General features: G+C 52.1%; 1 protein-coding gene across 1 annotated transcript; it reads right to left on the reverse strand.

Moving 5' to 3' along the window:
• Positions 1-515: 515 nt before the first annotated feature.
• Positions 516-9,908, reverse strand: RP1L1 (RP1 like 1). The gene is made up of 5 exons (XM_070480181.1): positions 9,312-9,908; positions 8,569-8,710; positions 2,329-6,896; positions 2,007-2,178; positions 516-1,906 (listed from the first exon to the last, which is right to left on the reverse strand). Exons 1-5 carry the CDS (start codon positions 9,906-9,908, stop codon positions 516-518), a joined length of 6,870 nt encoding a protein of 2,289 aa, XP_070336282.1.
• Between the last annotated feature and the right edge of the window lie 14,567 nt (positions 9,909-24,475).

The raw sequence follows: 24,475 nt of genomic DNA on the forward strand, positions 1-24,475 counted from the left end.
TATATATATATATGAATTAAGGAAGGACACAGCCTTTGAAGCTAAGAACAAATTGTGTCCAATGACACTGAATTTATCTTCTTCTCCTAAGCATTCATATCTCCAGAGTCACCAAATTTGGTCAAGACTAGAGAAAAGCACTTCAAAGTCGAGCGAGGTCATTGCCCAGAAGAGGCCAAGGAGAGAAATAACTGGAGATCAACAGGCAGAAGAAGGAGGGAAACTCAAGCCGGTAAAAAAGCAAACATAAACAAAACCTCTCCTGAACCACAGACACCCGGTTCCATCCTCTGGGGTTCAGCAGGCATATGGAGGGGAGCTGACTTCTGATAACTGGGCAGATCTGAGACCCTCCCTCACTTGGTGGGTGGACAGGCCAATGGGGCCTCAAAATTTAGAACCCAGGACAGTGAGGGCTGGCCGTGTCCTTGGCAAGTCCTTGGTTTTTGCCTGTGTCCTTTGTGCATCTCCAGTGGATTGAACTTCTGATTCAGGACTGTCTCCCAGGTAGTTCTCTAGAAATCTAAGTCATCTTGGTCAAAGCCATCTGTCTGGTCCATGGGGAGGTTTCTAAACCTCATTTCTGTGGAAGCCAGATGTTTCACTACTTTTTTGGCTTCTAAGTCAGAGCCTTCCTTTGTCTCCTGCTCTCCTCCTTCCTCTGTCCCTTGCTCTGAAGCTGGGCCCTCCTCTCCCTCTTCTGGAGCCAGGCCCTCCTCTGTCCCTTGCTCTGAAGCTGGGCCCTCCTCTCCCTCTTCTGGAGCCGGGCCCTCCTCTGTCTCCTGCTCTGGAGCCGGGCCCTCCTCTCCCTCTTCTGGAGCCGGGCCCTCCTCTCCCTCCTGCTCTGGAGCCGGGCCCTCCTCTGTCTCCTGCTCTGGAGCCGGGCCCTCCTCTGTCTCCTGCTCTGGAGCCGAGCCTTCCTCTCCCTCTTCTGGAGCCGGGCCCTCCTCTGTCTCCTGCTCTGGAGCCGGGCCCTCCTCTGTCTCCTGCTCTGGAGCTGGGCCCTCCTCTCCCTCTTCTGGAGCCGGGCCCTCCTCTGTCTCCTGCTCTGGAGCTGGGCCCTCCTCTCCCTCTTCTGGAGCCGGGCCCTCCTCTGTCTCCTGCTCTGGAGCCGGGCCCTCCTCTCCCTCTTCTGGAGCTTGGCCCTCCTCTCCCTCTTCTGGAGCTGGGCCCTCCTCTCCCTCCTGCTCTGGAGCTTGGCCCTCCTCTCCCTCTTCTGGAGCTGGGCCCTCCTCTGTCTCCTGCTCTGAAGCCGGGCCCTCCTCTGTCTCCTGCTCTGGAGCTGGGCCCTCCTCTCCCTCTTCTGGAGCCGGGACCTCCTCTGTCTCCTGCTCTGGAGCCGGGGCCTCCTCTCCCTCTTCTGGAGCTGGGCCCTCCTCTCCCTCTTCTGGAGCCGGGCCCTCCTCTGTCTCCTGCTCTGGAGCCGGGCCCTCCTCTCCCTCTTCTGGAGCCGGGCCCTCCTCTCCCTCCTGCTCTGGAGCCGGGCCCTCCTCTGTCTCCTGCTCTGGAGCTGGGCCCTCCTCTCCCTCTTCTGGAGCCGGGCCCTCCTCTCCCTCCTGCTCTGGAGCCGGGCCCTCCTCTGTCTCCTGCTCTGGAGCCGGGCCCTCCTCTCCCTCTTCTGGAGCCGGGCCCTCCTCTCCCTCCTGCTCTGGAGCCGGGCCCTCCTCTCCCTCTTCTGGAGCCGGGCCCTCCTCTCCCTCCTGCTCTGGAGCCGGGCCCTCCTCTGTCTCCTGCTCTGGAGCCGGGCCCTCCTCTGTCTCCTGCTCTGGAGCCGGGCCCTCCTCTCCCTCTTCTGGAGCTGGGCCCTCCTCTCCCTCTTCTGGAGCCGGGCCCTCCTCTGTCTCCTGCTCTGGAGCCGGGCCCTCCTCTCCTTCTTCTGGAGCTGGGCCCTCCTCTCCCTCCTGCTCTGGAGCCAGGGCCCTCCTCTCCCTCTTCTGGAGCCGGGTCCTCCTCTGTCTCCTGCTCTGAAGCCAGACCTTCCTCTTTGCTCTGTTCTGGACTCAGACCTTCCTCTGTCCCTTGGTCTGGAGTTCTGGAACTTGATGGGGCCACTTCTTGCTCAGAAGTGGAGCTTTCTGGATACATGCCTGTGACTTTTCTTTCTGGATCAGGGATGTCCGTGGCCTGGTCTTCAATGCTCCTCATGCATCTGTCCCACGGCTCATCTTCGGAGCCTTTCTGAGAGAGCAGAGAACAATTCCCCAGAGAGGACGTGCTGAAGGACGAGAGGCCTGACCTGGGGCCTGACCTCTGTTGGGGGGGGTCTGCCCCTGGGGAAGGGCTCCTGTCTCCAGGAGCCTCAAGGGACTGGGCATGTCCCAGGCCAACCTGAGGGCTCCCTTCTTCGTCCCCTCCATATCCTCCTCCTGTTTCGGACCCCTTCTCCCTTGCAGCCTCCTGGGTGTCTGTTGTTCCAGCATCAGCATCTTGTTCTCCTGGGCCTGGGCCATCTCCTCCCAGGGCATGAGCCTCTCCAGTGTCCTCAGCCCCACAGCCTGCCTCCAGCTCTCCTTCCTCACCACCCATACCCTTCTCCCCCCTCCCCAGCCCCTCCCAGGGGTCGCTGCCCACACAAGGCTCTGTTTGCCCCTCCTTCTCCTGAGCACCCGCCTCCTCCTCGGTCCCCCAGGGGTCCCCCTCCTCTGCTCCAGGGCCCTGGCCTGATCCCAACTCAGGGTCTCCATCAGCTCCCCGGGCAGTGCCTGACCTCGAAGGGTCCCTGTGAAGGAGCTCCGCCTCCCTCTCCACAGTGGGGGCCACCTCCCCGTCGCCACACCCTCCTTTCTTCTTCTGCAGAATGTGTTGCAGGTCGAAGGCCTTTCTGATGGGCGCGCTGGCTGACCCCACGGCATCCACTGGGGGTGCAGGAGCCATTTTCTTCCTCACGCAGGCCTCGCAGGGACAGAACTCCTCCCCCTTGCCCTCTACCCCAAGTTGGGACCCCAGGGCTCCTCTGAAGACCGGCAGGTCCTCCAGGGAGAAGGAGGGGGGCCACCGGCCCCGAGTCTGCTCGGAGAAGGGAGAGAGGTTGCGCAGGGCCTGGAGGCGCCGCCTGCGCTGCTCCGTCTGCAGGGACGCCTCCCAGCGGAGGGCTTCCCTGGGCGGCCCAGCGCCCGCGCCCCCTGCCCAGCTCTGGACCTTGAGAAGCTCCTTCTCCATGCTGTCCTGGAGCCGCTGGCTCACGTCCCGCTGCAGCTCGGCCACCATCTGATCCAGCAGGGGGTCACCCTGCAGGCCCCAGCGGGTGCAGAGCTCGGCCGTGGCAGCAGCAAGGTGGTCCATGAAGGTCTGCTCCATCTTCTTCAGCAACTTGGACACCCACACGGGGTCAGAGATCAGAGACCCCCTGCGGGCCTTGCAAGTGCCCCTCTCGACAGCCCCCTGGGTGAGCTTGTCCAGGGTTTGCCCACAGCCAGTCTCAGCTGCTCCGAGCAACTTCTCCAAAGGGGGCTCAGCTTTGGGGCCACTTTGACTCCCACTGGCGTCCAGGCATCTCTCGCTGAGGCTCCTGGGGGGCTCTGTCGGGCTCCCTCTCCTCCCTGATGAGCTCTGCGTGGCAACGGCAGTGGGGTCTCCTGGCTCTTCTTCATGCAGGCTCTTATTTTCCCAGACACCAGCCCCATCTTGAGAGCCTGCCCCCAACAATTCTAGTTCCATGATTCCTTCCTCTTCCGGAAACCCTCTGACACCCTCTACTTGCAGTTCTACTCTTTCTTTTCCTTCTTTTATTTCCTCTAATTGTACCCCCTCTTCCTCCACTGTGTTTTTATCTCCTTGGTCCAGCTCACCACCCAGCGTCTGCTCCCTGCCATTTTTTTCTGCCCCGTCCTCACTGGCAGCACCCTCTGCCTCATAACTACTCAGCGGTCGGTTTCCTGGAACTGCCGGGTTCCCCGAGGTTCTGGAATCAGGCCCCTGGCAGGAGATGCTCAAGGGCGGCTCCATCTTCTCGGACACCAGGCTGCAGTCCACGGTGCAGGGTCCGCTGCCCTCCCCCGAGCCTCCAGAGCCACTGCCGACATCCACCCCAGAGGAGGACGTGGGCCTGAAGTCCTCAGTTGCAACTTGGGGCCCGAGGGCCGGCAGGGCCTGGCGCCAGCCAAGCTCCCGGAGGTCCGATTCCAGCTCACTGTTCCTGAGGCCACTCCCTGGCCATAGGGCCTGGAAGGTACTTAGGAGCTCCTGGAACCGAGGGGAGTCTGTGAACCTCACTTTGCTAGTGGGAGACCCAAGACCATCATCATCAAAGAAGTGGAGTCTGGCGAGACAGGTGATGAGGGCCTGGGCCGAGCGGCTGAGCCTCCTGCCCTCTGAGTGGGACACTTCAGGCAGACTGCTGGGCCGGCCCGGCCGGGACCCCATCAGCACCTTCATGATCTGCAAGGAGGTGGAGACCCTGCTGGGAATCACGCGCTGGCCCCTCCCACCGTCCACAGCCACTCCTTTGCTGGTTCCAGCCTCCGGAGGGGTTTCTGACACTCCACGGCAAGGCAGGCCGTCTGCTGACTTGGGACTAGCACGGCTAGCCACTGGAAAGACTTCCTCTGGTTCTGCTTCCTCACTGGCTGCCTGTTCCAGGGGCAGTTGTCCGGCCCAAGCTGATCTCTCCGGGGCATCTGGGGAATGTTTGCCCACAGGATCCTCTTGAGGGCCTTCCAGGCCATGCCCGGCCACATCCTCGCCCTTGTCCTCCAGCTCGTGTTTCGTGGGCTCCTCCGGGATGTTGCTCAGCCACGCACGGACCACGGCTTCCGGGGAGGCTCGGGGCAGAGCTCCCAGCAGCTCGCTGCCACCTTCCTCTCGCTCCTCCAGGCCTCCTCCTCCGCCTGAGAGCTTCCCCTGGACCATTCTCCCGAGCTGGGGACCGCTGCGAGGGCTGCCCCTTCTCACAGCTCTGACTGCTCTCCCCGAGGCCACTCCCTGAGAGCCAGGGGCCCGCGGATGCCGCGCATCCAACTTTTCCTCCCCCGCCTTGTCCCCACAAGGCTCCCCATCAGCGCTGCGGTCACCCTCGCTGCGGCAGCCTGAAGGATGCCTCTTGCCTGAGGGCCGTGTCCTGGGGGGCGTGGGACAGTACTGGCTGCACACCCAGCAGGCCTTGGAGGAGGGGCCCTGGCCGCCCTGTGGCCGCATCGTCCCACAGGAGGACCCCCGAGCCAGGGCTGTACCCAGGTGTGAACAGCTGCGGCCCCCGTGTGCTCCCAGCCTCCCTCCCTCAGGCCACCCGGCTGGCAGGACCAAGGGCCGGGAAGGCTGGAATCTGTCACCCCCAGTCTTTTCACCCAGGCCATCAGCTGGGGCACTGAACGGGCCAGATGTGTCTGAAGGTGTGGGAGCCGGTGAGCACGGCCTGAACTCAGGGCCCCCTTCGGTCTCAGCAGAGGGGGAATCGGGGAGGTAGAAATTGGAAACACAGTCAGAATTGCTCCCAGGGGTAATGGGGATGCTGCTTAGCCCACGTGTGTCCGGGGAATAACGAGAGGCCGAGAAGGGTGGCCCTGGGTCGCAGGAGGCCCGGTTCCAGGTGCCCTGTGGGCTTTCAGAAAGGCTGGGCGGGGGGCCGTGTGGGTGGGCCCTGTCTCCGCTGGACGGCCGTGGCGTTGGCCGGGACACAGGAGGGTCGAGCGGGCAGTGGATGTCCTTTGGGTTGTGCTGCTGCCTGGGGCGGGCCCTCTGGGCCCCTCGGCTGAGGACAGAAGTGCTGGGTGAGGACAGGGTGCTGGCTCTGCTCTCCTGCTTTCTGCTCCTGCCCAGGGCTGAGGCAAGGGCAGAAGATGGGGTGTAGCCTCCAGCATCATCCCCAGAATCAGCCGGGCCCCGAGCCGAGCGTGGCCTCAACCTAGACCTATTTCTGGCCTGGGGGTGCCCCACTCCCTGTCCGATCTCCTCTGCCTGTGGGTCCTCGTTCCCTATAGATGAGGGGTTCACAGTGGGGGAACCCGGAACTCCCTGCTGGGTGGCCCCCCGGGAAGTCTTGCTGGGGCGGCCCTGGGACGGTTTGTCCCTTTCGCTGCACTCCTCGTGAGACCCGGCGCTCGCGGAGGAGTCAGGAAGAGCATGTGTCAGGCCACCGGTCCTGGGTTTCAGGCAACCATCATGGTCCCTGCGGCCCAGCGCTGCTCCCTCACCTCTGCCTTCACCAGCCCCTGAGGCTAGATGTGGACCACAGCTGGCCACAGCATCCTCCAGGGACCCAGAGCAGCAGGAGGAGTTTGACTCAGAGCCTCCAGGGGGTCTGTCACTGGAGGCAGGGCTGGCCCTGTCCTTGCTCCCTCTTCTCCTGCTGGTGACCCTTTGGCTCCTGGGGGCCCTGGAGTGGGAGTTCTGGGTCAGCCCCGACCTCCACTGAGAGGCCGACCACTCTCCCTGGGAGGTATACAGGGGGTTCATCCAGATCTCGTATCTGGACCCTGGCTGCCGCTGGCCTTTGTCAAAGGCTCCCACCCCTCCCACCTCGCAGGGCCCCAGTCCCTGTGAACCAGGCTCTGAGGGGTCCCCAGGGTGGCCCTTCCACACACAGCCAAGGAGATCCTCCTCCCCAGCATCGGGGCCCTCCCCACAGGTCACGGTGAGGGTGCTGGCCCCCCCGAGCCTCCTGGACCACAGAAGCCGGTCCTCCCCCAGCAGGTGGAAGCGGACTTTCATCTCTACTGATAGGCTGCCATCCTCATTCATGCTCACGTTCTTCTCGATGTCTTCACCTGCCACCAAGGGGCCGAGCCGGGCAGGAGTGTTCAGAGGGTGCCTGTCGGGGGCAGGGCACATGCAGGCTCGACGTGGGCTTGAGGGGTCGCTGAGCCCCGACCTCTCCGACATCAGGGAGAACTGCCGTGGCCTGTTCTCCAGCCTGGACCGTGCGTGGATCACACTCTGTTTGGCCTTGGGCCCCCAGCTCCCTGGCGCACAATGACGAGCAAGAGAAAAGAGGGAAAGATCACGAGCTGCCGGTGGGGCTTCAGGGCAGAAAAGTCAAGGTCATGAGCCTTTCACAGCCTGTAGACGCCTCTCTGTACACTACAATCTCAGTCGTGTCTGACTCTTTACGACTGCATGGACTATAGCCCACCAGGCTCCACTGTCCATGGGATTCCCCAGGCAAGGATACTGCATACCCCTGCCACCTCCCAAACCAGCAATTAGGACAGAAACCACTCTAGAATGTATCTTTGCAGAGTTCCCAGGAGGTGAACCAGTATAGCCCAGTGAGATGAACTTGAAGTCCGAGTTCAATCTCAACCCTGCCACTTCCTAGCTATGTAAGCTTTGGCAGAGCCTCTTTCCTGAACTGTAAAAGTAATAGATCTATCTGGCAGGTTTGTTTTGAGGATGCGAGGCAGTGCATTTAAGACTTCCTCAGAGTTGCCGGCACAGAGTATGTTCTTCATAGACAGTAGAGTGGGCTGTAGGGCATCAGTGCCCTGAGTTAACTTCTAGCCCTCTTCACACCCACCCCCAGGGCAGGAAATAAAATCAGTAGGTCGCTGCATTCACCCCTGACTGTATAACTGTAAGATGCTTTGCAATTACTAGTGGTGATTTATCATTTATCATCTTAACACTCATCAAGTTTTGGGGTTGATAAATGATGGCAAGGAAGGGCCTACACACGTGATAACAAAACTTGCCCCTCAGCATGAAAAAGACAAAAAGAGGGGGGTCACTGGGGATAGAAAGACGTGACCCTGAGAAAGAAGGAAATCCCGAGTACTTTCTCATTTTATCTCCTGAGCTAACACTTGGCAAAGAGGGAGTGGCTGGCGGAGGCTGAGCCTGTGGCCAGCAAAAGAGCAGATTCTCTTGAGTCCAGCTGGGTAGGAGAAGGTTTGCAGAGCTCTGCCCCTCCATAAGTATCAAGTGAGGCTGGGGGCTCCTCCAGACGAGTGGCTGGGATTGACAGGTCTCTGTCCAGAACTTGGCATGGGCAATCACAGAAACCATTGTTGACATTCTCTTGGTAGCTTTTCACAAAGGGTATTATTTTGCTTATTCACCAAAATTTGCCCATAGTAATTTCAATAATTTGGCTGAAATTTTTCTCTGCACTTGTTGATTGTACTTAAAAATTTTTTTTTTAATAACAAAGACTACCTCTGGCACATAGACTTTTTGAATTGGGTATATGACTGGCTGCATAGATTGATGGATGGATGGATGATCTGTGGTTATCATTTGTTTCTTTGGTCTGTTTGATCCCCACTGTTGCCTAAGGTTTGTAACTCTTGAAAGATGCAAATACTACATACCCATGATTCACTGTGTCCATAATGTTATACGCACTGTGGTCCTTAATAAAAGTTTATTTTAGATCCTAGAATCTTAGAGCTCAAGGTCTCTTAATTCTGCTCTCTTTAAATACCAGACTCCCCTCTTTTCTGTCCCAGTCAACTGTCCGGCTCAGTTAACGTAATGAGAAGGAAGAAGGGGCAAGAGAGACCCCTAGAGAACTGAGATGCCCCAGGTGTGGGGCCAAAGGCACGTTTCCCAAATTATCTAGAAAGGATATCTGCCCGGCCCTCCTGAACCACCCTCCAGTGCAAATAAACTAGGCATACTCCAGACCCAACTCACCACTTTTGTTCCTTGAAGTCTGTCCAGATGAAGGTTCACTTCCTTTTCTTCTGATATCTTCCATCGCCAGAGGCCTGAAGGGCTCAAGACCGGCGCACACCAGCATGGAGGGGCTTCGCAGCAGAGCCTTCAGAGAGTCCAGCTGGCGAAGGAGAGTGTGGAGTCAGGAGGCCTGGTCTGCAGGACCCCCTTCCACCCGGCAAAGCACAGCTAGAGGGAGGGATCGAACCCATGTCTCCTGCTTGGCAGGCGGATTCTTTACCGCTGAGCCACCTGGGAATCCCACATATACATGCACATCCTCTGTCCTGAGTTCCTTCCCAGTCCCGTCCCCTCAGAGCACTGGGCAGAGTTCCCTGTGCTGAGCAGCAGGTCCTCACTGTTATCTATTTTATACCTGGTATCAGCAGGGTCTGATGGCTTCCCTGGTAGCTCAGATGGTAAAGAATCTGCCTGCAATGCAGGAGAACTGAGTTTGATACCTGGATTGGGCAGATACCCTGGAGGAGGAAATGGCAACTCACTCCAGTATTCTTGCCCCTTGGACAGAGGAGCCTGGCAGGCTACAGTCCATGGGGTCACAAAGAGTCAGACATGACTGAGCATCTAACACACACACACACACACACACACATCAATTGTGTCAGTGCCTCTTGTAAAGGAATAACTGCCTGGTTCCAGCTAAGTGTTTCGAGCTGAGATCCGGACAACTTTTTAAGGAAACGGTATCCTGGATAGCCTACCCTTTTCCCACTGGTCGTGTACACGTGCTTCACGGGAAAGCGCAGTAGGTCCGACGCTTTGCTGAGAAAGGCCGTCAGGCTCCTGGTGTTTCTGTGGCTGAGCACCACTGTCTGCTGGAGCTGAGGGTCCCCATTCTTAACCAGCGTGATCCTCCTGGAGGCTTTGAGACCTTTGCAGGTAGAGGCTGTTCCTGGTGCCTCGAATTCCCTCAACTGCTGAGTGGAATGGCTTCTCCCCCGGGGCTGGCCCAGCCCGCCAGGGGTTCTGGGGGGCTTCTTATCGGAGCAGAGATAGCAGCCACCATCCTGCAGCTGCTCCAGAGCGCTGAGGCCGTGCAGGCCCCGGGGTGTGGTGACCGACCGCACCCCAAAAGAGAGCGGTACCCGCTGAGAGAGCTCGTCCATCAGGGCCCCAAAGCTCCTGAAGGCGCGCTGGTGAACAGCCAGGCGGACCCCAGCAAACTGGGGATCCCCTCGCTTGAGGAAGGTTATCTTCTTGGCCGGCGTGACCTGGGTGACAGAGGGGGTCCGGGCCACAGAAGGCAGGAGGCACTCGCGGTGGCCGGGGCCCGGGGCGTCCCTCGGAGTACTGTTCATGGTGGGGAGGGCCAGGCAGCTGAAAGGGGTCGGAGAAAGAGGAAAGTCAGAGAGCAACCCGAGGGTCTGTCCGTCTCCTCCTGGCGTTGGCACAGAGGTGCTCCCTTCCCACCCCAAATCTGCCCCACCCCGTCTTGTAGGGGTTAGTTCACTCTGGGGAGCAGCTACTGCTGCTCAGGCATGTCCGACTCTTTACAACCCCGGGGACTGTAGCCCGCCAGGCTCCTCTGTCCATGGGATTTCCCAGGCAAGAATACTGGAGTGGGTTACCTTCTCCAGGGGATCTTCCTGACCCAAGGATCGAACCCGTGTCTCTTGCATTTCTTGCATTGCAAGCGGATTCTTTACCACTGAGCCACCCAGAAAGCCCTTTGATGAGCAGAGGGTAGAGCAGAGGTTTGGCATCAGAAGATGAGTTAAAATCCCATCCCCCCACCTTCCACCTACGGCCTGTGTGACCCAAGAGGTTGACGACCTGTCCTCATTTTGGTAAAACGTAGCCGTATTCATCTGCCCAACACAATTCAATGGATTTACGAATACAAAGCAAGCATCAGTAGCCCAAAGGCATGGGGCGCAGAACCTATAACCCTCAGGGCACGCAGCCCCCTGCTTGAAACAGCAGGGACCCAAGGAATACTAGTGATTGATGACACCCAGGCTTCACAAGCTGCCCACAGAGCCCAGGCCTGCCAATCAGCACCATGCACACAGTCAGGACCCAGTGAGGGGTCTTCCCTGATTATGTGGGTTCATACCTAGCAGGACCTGCGCTGCCATGCACACGGCGGTGACCACAGGCTCCCCTGCCGCAGCCATCTCTCCTCACTCACGATCTAGCCAGCGGCCACATCTCCTTTTTACCTTAACTCACCACATACACCCATTCATCTTCAGGGAAAGAGCTCTGCTCTCATTTTCAAAATCTTGGTGCACAAGAGCACTTGTAATCATCTCTGCACAAACTTTATAATTAGCTTCTTCAGCCTCCTTCCTCCCAGCTAAGCCCTCTAAGCTGCTTTCTCAGCACCCCCCACTCCCCACCCAGCACAACCCTGGAGCTGCCAGGCACTGTCCCTCAGGCATGCCTTCCGGAGGGCTACCAGACTTCCTGCTTGATTGGCGGCTTCACGTGTGACCGTGAACATCCTTCTTGGCCGCCACTGAAGGGCTGAGAGGGGGAAGGTCACCATGTCTCCTGTAGTCACCACCATGTCCCCCGCCATCACTGTGTTCCCCGTGCCATTGTGTCCCCCCATATCACATCACCGTCCCTCCAGTGTCACTGTGTCTTTTATTTTCACTATATCCTTACAGTCACCATGTCCCCCAGTGTCATCGTGTCCCCTAGGGTTGCCATGTGCCCCAGCATCACTGTATCCCCAGTGTCACCGTATCCTTTAGAGTCACCATGCCCCCCATAATCACCACATCCCCAGCATCCCTATGCCCCCCATAATCACCACATCCCCAGCATCCCTATGCCCCCCATAATCACCACATCCCCAGCATCCCTATGCCCCCCATAATCACCACATCCCCAGCATCCCTATGCCCCCCATAATCACCATATCCCCAGCATCCCTATGCCCCCAGGATCACTGCAGTCTGTCACTCTGTCCTTCAGTGTCACCACGTCCTCCAGTGTCCCCACCACCTCCAAGGACTGCCCCTCCCAGTCTACTTCTGAATAGACAGCCCTCAACACCTCCCAACAGCAGCTCTGCAGGGATGGGAGAGACCACGAAGGCTCCCAGAAGACTCGGGCCCAGGAGTCTCATGGCAACGTTGCGGTCAGTACCCTCCAGTGCCGACAGCCCCTTTCCTCTGACATTCCTCTAGAAAATTCTAGGGGTAACTTCTTACTCTCCAGCCTCTCCGGCAGAAACAAACAGGCTCTGCTTCACCTGCGTGATGAGTCACTTGAGAACTGCCACCTCCTCCTCAGCCACAGGGAAGGGAGAAGTCAATCAATTTTCTTTTTCAAAGAGACAATGAACTTTTGATTCTTTCACCTTCAAAGTATCCCTGCCAGGATATTCCTTCATTCACTCATCTGTGTACCCAACAAAGATTTTTGAGCTTCTGTTATGTGCCAGCCTCTATGCTGGGCCCTGGAAATACAAGGATTACTGAAACATGGCACTCATCTTCAAAAACGTCCCATTCTACTGTGGCAGGTAGGCGATAATTAAGATGCAGCATAAGACAAGTTCTGAGATAGAGATACAGATACAGATGTATTATAAACAGGGTGTGACTGAAAGCAGATCAAGGGGAATGCAAGTCAAGGAAGACTTCCTGAAGGAGGTGACATGCCGAGTTCCTGAGCAGAGACCTGCAGGACAACTTGAGGATTAACCAGAGAAGGAGGAAGTTAGCACCGGCGTGGCAAATAGATACAGCTTTGGTGCCAACTCTGACCTGCCGGGTGGGCTGGCAGGATGGGCAGAGGAGGTGCCAGGGGTGTGTGTGCTGTGATCAGATGGCAGTGTGGACACAGCATCAGGGCGACGGGCCGCACAGTGCCTGGCCTTCCCATTCCTGCTCTGCTCCCAGCAGTCGGGGCGGGGGCCTATGTGCAAATGTGCGGTGGACAGAGAAAGACTGGATGTTCTGGAAGGGCCTTCAATGGATGGACGCAGAGCATCTGACAGGCTATTAAGGGAGCTGACAGAGGCTCCATGGGGATGGAACAGCACTGACAGGAAGATCAGCTCTAGCCCCTAGAACTATAATAGCAGAACACAGAGCCCTTCCCCACTGAAATCTGAGATGTTGGCAAAAGCCAACTCAGGGGGTTCTTGCTTCTGATCCAAAAGCAGGTAAGGAAGGAAGAAGGGGATGATAACTGAGTCTCGCAAAAGCTAGTGGAAAGTTGCTATATGACAAAGGGAGCTCAGTCTGGTGCTTGTGATGACCTAGAGGGGTTGGGGCGGGATGGAAGGGAGATTCAAGATGGAGGGGATGTATATGTATGGTTGATGCACATTTTTATATGGCAGAAACCAACAAAACATTGTAAAGCAATTATCCTCCAATTAAAAATAAATAAATAAATTTTTTAAAAGCAGAGGAGAAACAAGAAGCAAGCGTCACTGCAGGCTGAGTTTACCTGGACTGCTCCGCTTTAGCACTGAAGGGCCCTGGTGCTGGGACCCCACCCTCCCCTGCCACCCCAGGTCCCCTGATAGGTTCCCAGGATCAGGGGGGGCCTCCTCCTGGCACTGGCCCTGCTGGCAGTGAGGCCAAGATAAGCTGATCGCCTCTTGCAGCTGGATAAAGATGTCGCCACCAAGGATGGGAATCCAAGCCTTAATGACCTGGCTGCATCCCTGTGTGCACTAAGGTTGGCCCTGAAAATGAAGAGAGTGCTAGCCCCTCAGTCGAGTCCGACTCCCCAGGTGCCTCTGTCCATGAGGCAAGGATACTGGAGTGGGTTGCCATTTCCTTCTTTAGGGGATCTTCCTAACCCTGGGATCTAATCCGTGTCTCTTGCGTTGTAGGTGGATTCTTTACCATCTGAAACACCAGGGAAGCCCCTGAATCCAGCACTCAAACTGGAAAAGTGGTCTCTTCGGATATACCAGACAACAATTCTCCCCTTAGCTAAAGGAATTTGAGCTGGAGTTTCTGTCATTTGAAACAGAAAGGGACATGGATGCTCCAGGGAGCAGCACCAGTGAACACTCAGTATTTCCCAAACTCCAAAACTGGATTTCTGAGCTAGGGGACCCCTGTGGGTGGGAGGGCAGGGCTCTGAGGCCCCTCCCGGATCCTCCCACTAGGTTCCCAGGGATGGAGATCAGTTCAGTCCAGTTCAGTTGCTCGGTCATGTCTGACTGTTTGTGACTCTGTGGACTGCAGGACGCCAGGCCTCCCTGTCCATCACCAACTCCCAGAGTTTACCCAAACTTATGTCCATTGAGTCAGTGATGCCATCCAACCATCTCATCCTCTGTCATCCCCTTCTCCTCCTGCCCTCAATCTTTCCCAGCATCAGGGTCTTTTTCAATGAGTCAGTTCTTTGCATCAGGTGGCCAAAATGTTGGAGTTTCAGCTTCAGCATCAGTCCTTCCAACGAATATTCAGGACTGTTTTCCTTTAGGATGGACTAGTTGGATCTCCTTGCAGTCCAAGGGACTCTCAAGAGTCTTCTCCAACATCATAGTTCAAAAGCATCAATTCTTCAGCACTCAGCTTTCTTTATAGTCCAGCTCTCACATCCATACATGATTACTGGAAAAACCATAACTTTGACTAGACAGATCTTTGTTGGTAGAGTAATGTCTCTGCTTTTTAATATGTTGTCTAGGTTGGTCATAACTTTTCTTCCAAGGAGCAAGCATCTTTTGATTTCATGGCTACAATCACCATTTGCAGTGATATAGAGCCCCCCAAAATAAAGTCTGTTATGGTTTCCATTGTTTCCCCATCTATTTGCCATGACGTGATGGGACCAGATGCCATGATCTTAATTTTCTGAATGTTGAATTTTAAGCCAACTTTTTCACTCTCTTCTTTCACTTTCATCAAGAGTCTCTTTAGTTCTTCTTCACTTTCTTCCATAAGGGTGGTGTCATCTGCCTATCTGAGGTTATTGATATTTCTCCCGGCAATCTTGATTCCAGCGTGTGCTTCATCCAGCCCAGCATTTCTCATGATGTATTCTGCATATAAGTTAAATAAGTAGGGTGACAATATACAGCCTTGACATACTCCTTTCTCATTTTGGAACCAGTCTGTTGTTCCATGTCCAATTTTAACTGTTGCTTCCTGACCTGCATACAGATTTCTCAGGAGGCAGGTCAGGTGGTCTGGTATCCCTATCTTGAAGAATGTTCCACAGTTTGTTGTGACTCACATAGTCAAAGGCTTTGGCATAGTCAATAAAGCAGAAGTAGTGTTTTTCTGGAATTCCCTTGCTTTTTCGGTGATCCAACAAATGTTGGCAATTTGATTTTTGGTTCCTCTGCCTTTTCTAAATCCAGCTTGAACATCTGGAAGTTCACGGTACACGTACTATTGAAGCCTGGCTTGGAGAATTTTGAGCATTACTTTGTTAGTATGTGAGATGAGTGCAATTGTATGGTAGTTTGAACATTCTTTGGCATTGCCTTTCTTTGGGATTGGAATGAAAACTGACCTTTTCCAATCCTGTGGCCACTGCTATGTTTTCCAAATTTGCTAGCATATTGAGTGCAGCACTTTCACAGCATCATCTTTTAGGATTTGAAATAGCTCAACTGGAATTCCATCACCTTCTCTAGCTTTGTTCGTGGTGATGCTTCCTAAGGTCCACTTGACTTTGCATTCCAGGATGTCTGGCTCTAGGTGAGTGATCACACCATTGCGGTTATCTGGGTCATGAAGATCTTTTTTGTATAGTTCTTCTGTGTATTGTTGCCACCTCTTCTTAATATCTTCTGCTTCTGTTAGGTCCAGACAATTTCTGTCCTTTACTGTGCCCATCTTTGCATGAAATGTTCCCTGGGTATCTCTAATTTTCTTGAAGAGATCTCTAGTCTTTCCCATTCTATTGTTTTCCTGTTTCTTTGCACTGATCACTGAGGAAGGCTTTCTTATTTCTCTTTGCTATTCTTCAGAACTCTGCATTCAAATGGGTATATCTTTCCTTTTCTTCTTTGCCTTTTGCTTCTCTCCTTTTCATAGCTATTTTTAAGGTCTCCTCAGACAACCATTCTGCCTTTTTGCACTTCTTTTTCTTGGGGATGGTCTTGATCATTGCCTCCTGTACAATGTCACAAACCTCTGTCCATAGTTCTTCAGGCACTCTGTCTATCAGATCAAATCCCTTGAATCTATTTGTCACTTCTACTGTATAATCGTTAGGGATTTGATGTAGGTCATACCTGAATGGCCTAGTGGTGTCCCCTACTTTCTTCAATTTAAGTCTGAATTTGGCAATAAGGAGTTCATGATCTGAGACACAGTCAGCTCCCAGTCTTGTTTTTGCTGACTGTATAGAGCTTCACCATCTTTGGCTGCAAGGAATATAATCAATCTGATTTCAGTATTGACCATTTGGTGATGTTCATGTGTAGAGTATTCTCTTGTGTTTTGGAAGAGGGTGTTTGATAAGACTAGTGTGTTCTTTTGGCAAAACTCTATTATTCTTTGCCCTGCTTCATTCTGTACTCTAAGACAAAATTTGCCTGTTACTTCAGGTGTTTCTTGACTTCCTACTTTTGCATTCCAGTCCCTTATAATGAAAAGGACATTTTTTTTTGGTTTTAGTTCTAGAAAGTCTTGTAGGTCTTTATAGAACCATTCAACTTCAGCTTCTTCAGCATTAGTGGTTAGGGCATAGATTTGAATTACTGTGATATTGATTGGCTTGCCTTGGAAACAAACAGAGATCATTCTGTCATTTTTAAGATTCCATTTTGGACTCTTTTGTTGACTATGATGGCTACTCCATTTTCTTTTAAGGGCTGGAGATAACTGTCCCATATTCCTACATGCCCTGATGGGGGAAGGGCAAGTGTCACACAGGCCCTCAAAGGTGGGAAAAAGTCTTACTGCTCTGTTAATATGCAAAGTCACTTGTATGGGGTTATCTCTCATTGTCACTTTCTTCCTTTCAAAATAAGAAGGTTTCTCTCCCTCTTGATTCTCTCCCTGTTCCCTTGTGGCTCAGCTGGTAAAGAATCTGCCTGCAATGCAGGAGACCTGGGTTCGACCCCTGGGTTGGGAAAATGCCCTGGAGAAGGGATAGGCTACCCACTCCAGTATTCTGGCCTGGAGAATTATACAGTCCATGGAGTCGCAAAGAGTCAAACATTACTGAGTGACTTTCACTTTCTCTTCTCTCAGCAGGAGTGAAAGGACTTGATGTCTTTAACAAGACAAGACAGGTAGGGTCAGGTCTGGCCCACGCGGAGGGTCCACGTAGGTCTTCTTTACCACATATGACCCAGGAGGGCCACATGGTCAGGAGACCCCCCCCCCGTCACAGTCCTGCCCCCACTAACACTCACAGTGAGGGTGGGGGCAGAAGATGGTGACAAGAGAAGTCTGTGGAGGAAGTGGGGAGCCTGATGCTTCCTAGTACAAGGAAGTATTGGGGAGAAGGGCGAAGAGATGACAGGGGCAGAGCTGTGGGACAGCAAAGGATGTCCCCCAGTTGGGGTCACTTGGGGGAGACCAGTGGTGGACGAGAAATATCTGGATAAGGTGAGAGACACTCTGATAGCAAATGGCTTCTGCCCAGCTATGCCCATGACTGCGCACTAAAGGGCACCTCATTTGGAACCCCCACCCCCTCCCACTCGGGACAGGGCCTCAGGATACGTTGGGTTGAGCAGATTGGAGGAGGCTCTGGTGGCGAGCTTTCCTGAACCCCCGGGAGGGCCAGGGCCCGGCTGGTAGGCTGTGGTGAGTGGGCTCGGTCAGCCCGCAGACTGGAGGGCAGGTCACTATGCTCGGTGCTGCTGCTGTTCAATCACTAAGCCGTGTCTGACTCTCTGCGACCCAGGACTGCAGCACACCGGGTTCCCTGTCCCTCACTATCTTCTGGAGCTCGCTCAAACTCATGTCCATTGAGTCGATGATGCCATCCAACCGTCTCACCCTCTGTGCCCCCTTCTCCTGCTGCCTTCAATCTTTCCTGGCGTCAAGGTCTTTTCCAATGTGTCAGCTCTTTGCATCAGGTGGTCCAAATATTGGAACATCAGTCCTTCCAGGGAATATTCAGGGTTGATTTCCTTTAGGACGGACTAGTTTGATCTCCTTGCAGTCCAAGGGACTCTGAAGAGTCTTCTCCAGCACCGCAGTTAGAAAGCATCAATTCTTTGGCACTCAGCCTTCATGGGTCCCAGCAAAACCCAGACCCATAGTACCACATCCTAGCAATGTCGGAACTGGTTTGGGGCAGCAAAGGATGGAGGTGGGTGCCAGGGGATTTCAGGAGGAAGACAGCCAGCCAAGGAAGACTTCCAGCTGTGTGTGGGTGGGGGAGGGAAGTGGAGAAAAACAGATTAAGGGGCAAAAGGGGAAAAAAAATAGAAGTCTCAGGAACTGTTCAGAAAGGTGGCAGCCCTGGTGGAGGAATCGGGCAGAGTGGGCTTGCCCGGGAGGAAACAGTCTTGTTGGCAGTCCTTCCAGGGCGCTAGGGTGAGGGGCTGGGGGCAAGGCAGGCAGCAAGAGTGATGGATTCAGGAAGAGAATAAATGGGGTGAGAGAAGTCTCCAGGCAGGATGGAGGGCCGCTTGGCAGGCAGAAAACTTCAGTGGCAAAGACACTAAAGCCGACCTAAGACGGAAGGAGCAGGAAGGGGTGGGAGTGGGGGGAGCGGAGCGTGCTTGCTGTGGAAAAACCTTGAAGGTGGAGTGAGTGATGTTACAAATAAGCAAGGAGCGAGGATGATGTGAACAGTAAATGTGAACAGAAAAACGCTTGCAGCACACAATATAGCCTCTAGGAAGAACCGCCAATGATCAGAGGCACCTAAGCCCCCACTGGGGTCTTCCAGTACTGCATGGTCTATACAGGCTGTTTGGAGTCTGGAGACACTTTCGACACCACATTTCAGTGACTCGAATTTGCCATTATTTTATGAGTCAAGAGGAAAGAAAGAAAAATTGGTGATAGACGGAGACATGCTGTTCATTGCAAGGTGCATCCTGATTCCAGGGATATTTAAACGTGGCAGCAGGAGGGTTGCAGGAAATCTGCATTTTAAAGCCAGTGAGTCATAGCAGGACAAGGAGCTGAACATAGACTACACGGATCCCTGACAAAGACCAGTCTTAAGTTGTTTCTGTCCTGGCTCTTGTGAAAAGTACATATACGGCTTCACAGCTTACAAAAGAACGTGTGTCCTTTGACAACCTAAATGTCCACCGACAGAAATAAAATAGAATATTACTCAGCCACTGAAAGGGAAGAAATAGGGTCTGTAGAGATGTGGGTGGATCTAGAGTCTGTCATACAGAGTGAAGTAAGTCAGAAAAACAAAAACAAATATTGGACCAAGGGATTCATGCTAATACATCCTTGCAAAAATATTTCTTGAAACAAATATGTCATAGTAACGTCTCCTTCCTGGATAGTCACATATAAGTTTAGCATGTGAAAATGGCTACACTGAAGTGTTTTACTTTGCAATTATTTTGTAATTTGTGAAGTGGTATGTACAACTGTGTGTTAGCCATTGCTCTCTTGAACAAAAATTGTGAAAAATCCTTAGTATGGTGCTTTCATTCATGTCTTTGATAGCATTATTCAAAAAGATTTAGAGGCTTTCTTCCCCATAAAATGCTTGCCATTTAGTTATTTTATGTACATATAGATATATTTGTGAGAATATTTGACATTACATAATTTTTGTGTGAAGTGAAAGTCACTCAGTCATGTCTGACTCTTTGCGACCCCATGGACTGTACAGTTCATGGAATTCTCCAGGCCAGAACACTGGAGTGGGTAGCCAATCCCTTCTCCAGGGAATCTTCCCAACCCAGGGATCAAACCCAGTCTCCCGCGTTGCAGGCAGATTCTTTTTACCGTCTGAGCCACCAGGCAAGCCCAAGAACACTTGAGTGGGTAACCTACCCCTTCTCCAGCGGATCTTCCTGACCCAGGGATCAAACCGGGGTCTCCTGCATTGAAGGTGGATTCCTTATCAGCTGAGCTACCAGGGGAGCCAGTAAAACTTTGTGTGGTCAAATCTAAAATAAACAAATGACTCCCTATATTCAAGGTTCTGAGTGGAGGATTCAGGAAGAAAATAAACAGAGTTCTAGTGAATGAAGTTCTAACAAGAGTAGAACTTACTTAACAGGTATAAAGTACTCTTGCAGCCTATATTGAGAGCTATAATGTGCTAGAAACTTGTTAGACATGGAGAATTAGGCTCAATGTTCTGAGGTGGGCTCGTGCCTCACGAAATTTAAAATCGAGGAAAGAAAACAGAAGCTCTGCACCTGAGTCCTCCTTCTTTGGTCCATGAATGTCCCCACTGCTTCTGGGCCATCACAGGATCAAGAGCCTACCTTGACTCTGCCGGTAACTAGCTGATTCCTGTGGGCAGGCTACTTGACTTCTGGGAGTTTCCGTTACTTTCATCCTAAAATGAAGATGCTAAACCAAAGGGCCGCTGAGGTTACACTAGGAGTTTATGGGAAAAGATAGCAGATGACGCTATGTTAAAAATGAGTACCCTTGACGGAAGACCTGTTGAGAAAAATATCAAAGGCATTAGTTTTTAAAATTTTTCCAGGGGAGGGACTTCCCTGATGGTCCAGTGGCTAAGACCCCGAGCTCCCAATGCAGGAGTCCTGGGCTTGATCCCTGGTCAGGGAACATAATCCTACAGGCTACAGCTAAGGGTCTGCATGCTGCAACTAAAGATTCTGCATGCCGCAACTGAGAACCTGGCCCAGCCAAATAAAATAAATATTAAAGACAAAATAATAAAAATAAAACATTTCCAGGTAATACCTTATCCTTTCAAAATTCCAGTAAAACCATGAACAGTGAACTTCTTCTAAATAATGAACACATTCCCGTATGTGCAAAATACTGCATACAATTTCAGGAGACATGGGCGTCTAAAACCCACCCACAGAAAGCCCCCAGAGATCACAAAGCCCAAGTTATAAACCTTTGATCTAAGTCTAAGGATTAGCGTATAACATGGTGACCATAGTTGACACTGCATTGTATAATTGAAATTTGCTAAGAGAATAGAACGTAAATGTTTGCAACAACAACAATGAAAAAGAACCTTTGATGTAGTCCTTGAAGACGAGGAAACCAAAGAGAGGAGGAACAATAGAGAGAAAAAACGTGGAGCTCCGGTTTCCCAGTATACATGGATGGTGCGGCTTAAAGAAAGGCTATGTCTGCGAATATAAACTTACTTGTTTAACCTATAGCTCCTGAGAAAAGTTTTCACAAAGATGGTTCTCTCTCTGGGGATAATTGAAAGACACACACACGACAACACATTCATGGCAACTCAGGAAAAGAGACTCAGGGATGGAAGAACCCAGATATCTGATATTGAAACAGAAAGGAAAATCCTAGGAAAGTCTTAAAAAAAATAAAAACCACCAGCATTAGAGTGTCTTCCTGCCCTGCTCCCCACACACTTGCTAATACTCTCTAGACAGTTTATCAGCAAGGAATTAGGCTAATGAGAAGGCTTGGATTTGCAGAGTTTAGACTGCAGTGTGGGATAGCTGAGATCCTTGCAGGCAGGAGGTGCTGTGGCTGTGGCCCTCTTGCCCCAGGCAGTGCTTGGCGCATGGTAAGCGCTTGACCAATGGTTGCAGAACAAGTGATGCTTGGAAGGCCATGCAGTGGTAAGGGCGGGGTGAGTTCTCTGATCTTAGTTGCAGCACGTGGAATCTAGGAGGCCTCCCAGGTGGCTCAGTGGTAAAGAATCTGCCTGCCAGTGCAGGAGACTCTAGAGACACTAGTTCAATCCCAGGGTCGGAAAGATCCCCTGGAGAAAGAAATGGCTACCCACTCCAGTATTCTTGCCTGGAAAATTCCATGCACAGAGGAGCCTGAAAGGCTCCAATCCATCACGTTGCAAAGAGTCAGACATGACTGAGTGCACACACACACAGACACATTCTCACAGTTCTTGAGGCTGGAAGCCCAAGATCAAGGAGTTAACAGGGTTGGTTCCTCCTGAGGCCTCTCTCCTTGCTGTGTAGACAGCCATCTTCTCCTCACATCTTCACACAGTCTTCCCTCTGTGTGTCTGTGTCCTAATCTCCTCTTCTTATCCAGACAGAGTCCTATTGGATTAATGCCCAACTTAATTAATCACCTCCTTTAACTCAATTACCTCTTGAGAAACCCTGTGTCCAAATACAGTTGCATTCTTCAGAGCGCCCTGGGGTTAGCGCTTCAGAATCTGACTGTAGTGGGGAGCCAGGCGGGGAGTAAGCAATTAAGCCCGAACATCCAGGAAAGGTTTTGAAAGTACTGACATCCACACTCCACCTTCAGAGATCCAGAGACTGGGTTTGACCAGAGGCCCAAATTAGCTTTTAGTACTTAAAAGTGTTTTCAGTTTCTTTTTTAAAGTTCCCCAGCTGATTGGAACACCCCTGAGCTAAAGTAACAGCCAGATGGATACGATGCCAATGGGGTGCCAGCCCACGCGATGAGGTGAAGTCCAAGTACAATACAGCAGAGGTTCATGGAAGGAGCGTCTGGCCAACACAACCAGAGACTTTGACAAAGACTTTCCAGTGGGCTGGGGGGATGGGACGATGCCCATTGACAGAGCAGGGTGGGGCATCCAGTAACTGCAAGCAGGGCCTTGCTTGATAGAGCGAATGCCTGCCTCTCAGGAGGGCGGCACTGCCTGGCTTAGGGAAGAAGGGAAAGAGAAAGCAGACATGGAGTTGGGAGCCATGGTAGGCTTCTGAGCAGGGGCAGGATGTCGTAAATATGGTGATCACCCAAGATCAATGAGCAGGACAGGGTGGAGGGCCTATGGAGTGTAATGCCCAGATGGGGATGTTTTCATGGCAACATAGCCACACACACACACACACACACACACACACACACACAATGGGGAGGGGCACTTCTTCAGAGCACAAGGTGAATATGAACCACAGTTCAGAAAGAGTTTACAAAGACCTCAAGAATTCTTAACTGGACATAAGAAATCATACAGTATATAATCCTTTATGTAGTTCAAAATAGGAATGATGCATCTATGTTGTTAAAAAAGAGGGACTTCCCTGGTCGTCCAGTAGCTGGGACTATGTGCTCCCAATGCAGGGGGCTTAGGCTCGATCCCTGGTCAGGGAACTAGATCCCACATGCTGCAACTAAGACCCAGCGCAGCCAAATAAATAAATATTAAAAAAATAATAATAAATAAAAGAGAGGTTGTTGTCGTTCAGTCACTAAGTTGTGTCCAACTCTTTGCGACCCCACGGACTGCAGCACACCAAGCTTCCCTGTCCTTCACCATCTCCCGGAGTTTGTTCAAACTCATGTCCATTGAGTCAGCAATGCCATCCAATCATCTTGTCCTCTGTCACCTCCTTCTCATCCTGCCCTCAGTCTTTTCCAGCACCAGGGTCTTTTCCAATGAGCTGGCTCTTGGCATCAGGTGGCCAAAATATTGAAGCTTCAGTTTCAGCATCTGTCCTTCCAACGAATAGTCAGGGTTGATTTCCTTTAGGATGGACTGGTTTGATCTCCTTGCAATCCAAGGGACTCTCAAGAGTCTTCTCCAGCACCACAGTTCAAAGGCATCAATTCTTTGGCATTCAGGCTTTTTTATTGTCCCGCTCTCACATTCACACATGACTACTGGAAAAACCACAGTTTTGACTATACAGACCTTTGTAGGCAAAGTTGGAGGAGAGGACAGTGGCCCTATTCGAGGCAGATGGAAGGACTGAAGGTTGCAAGCGCACTGAGGACCGCTCTGGAATACTGGTGATGTTCTTGTTCTTTTTATTATTATTATTATTTTAATTTTAGGTTTTTTTAAAGTTGAAGTATCATTGAATTACAGTATCATGTTGGTGGTGTTCTGACTATTGATCTGTGTGGTGGTTGTATTGGCTTGCTAAGTGATAATACATCCAGCTCACTACTCCCGACTTGCACGCTTTTCTGTATGTATGTTGTATTTCAACAAAAACAAAATTTTATTTTACTTTTTTGGCCACACTGAGAGGCATGTGGGATCTCAGCTACTGCATTGGAAGGTGCCGTCCTACCCCCTGGACAAACAAGGGCAGTCCCTGAAGTTTAATTTTTAAAACAGCTTCATGAGTGGCAGCCTGGATGAGAGGGGAGTTTGGGAGAGAGTGGACAGATACACATGAATGGCTGAGTCCCTCCACAGTTCACCTGAAATTGTCACAGTGCTGTTTGTTACTCAGTTACACCCCAACACAAAATAAAAGTTTTTTAAAAAACTTCATGATGTTCCATTGAAGAGATTTATCACAAATATGCAACCAATACTCTATGGGTGGGCATTTCCCTCTGAGGTTATTATAAACGACACTGAAATAAATGGCCTTGTAAACACAAAAAATTTTTCAAAGAACTCTTAAAACCAACATGCGTAAAGCTCTTTACAGCTTACAAAGTGATTGTATCCATAAATCTATAAATATATACAGCTAAGTTAATATTTATTTATAGAATTATCTTGAAATCCTATATAAATATAATAGCATTTATATAATATAAATATATACACATAAGTGTTATCTCATTGCTCCTGCAATGACCTACACAGAGCAGGGGCCGGGAAAGCCCCCTGAACAAAGGAGAAGCTGTGGGCGGGCAGAGTGCCAGGGTTTGCTAGTTCCTGGCCCCGGTTGCAGGCGCCCTGGGAAGCTTCCCTCAGCCTGCCTTCTCATCCCCAGCAAGGCCTCCACCCGTCCATGAGGGTTGGCTGAAAGCAAAAGAGAAGCAGCCCATTCTTGACAAAATGGAAACCAAGGACCCCTGGCCCTTAAAGGATTCTGCACCCACCAAGGGAAAGATACTGTGACCACAAGTGTCCGGATTCAAAAACAGGAAGGGGGAAACCAGCGCAGGGCCGA

Source organism: Odocoileus virginianus, chromosome 18, assembly GCF_023699985.2.
Source record: "Odocoileus virginianus isolate 20LAN1187 ecotype Illinois chromosome 18, Ovbor_1.2, whole genome shotgun sequence".
Classification (NCBI taxonomy): Eukaryota; Metazoa; Chordata; class Mammalia; order Artiodactyla; family Cervidae; genus Odocoileus; species Odocoileus virginianus.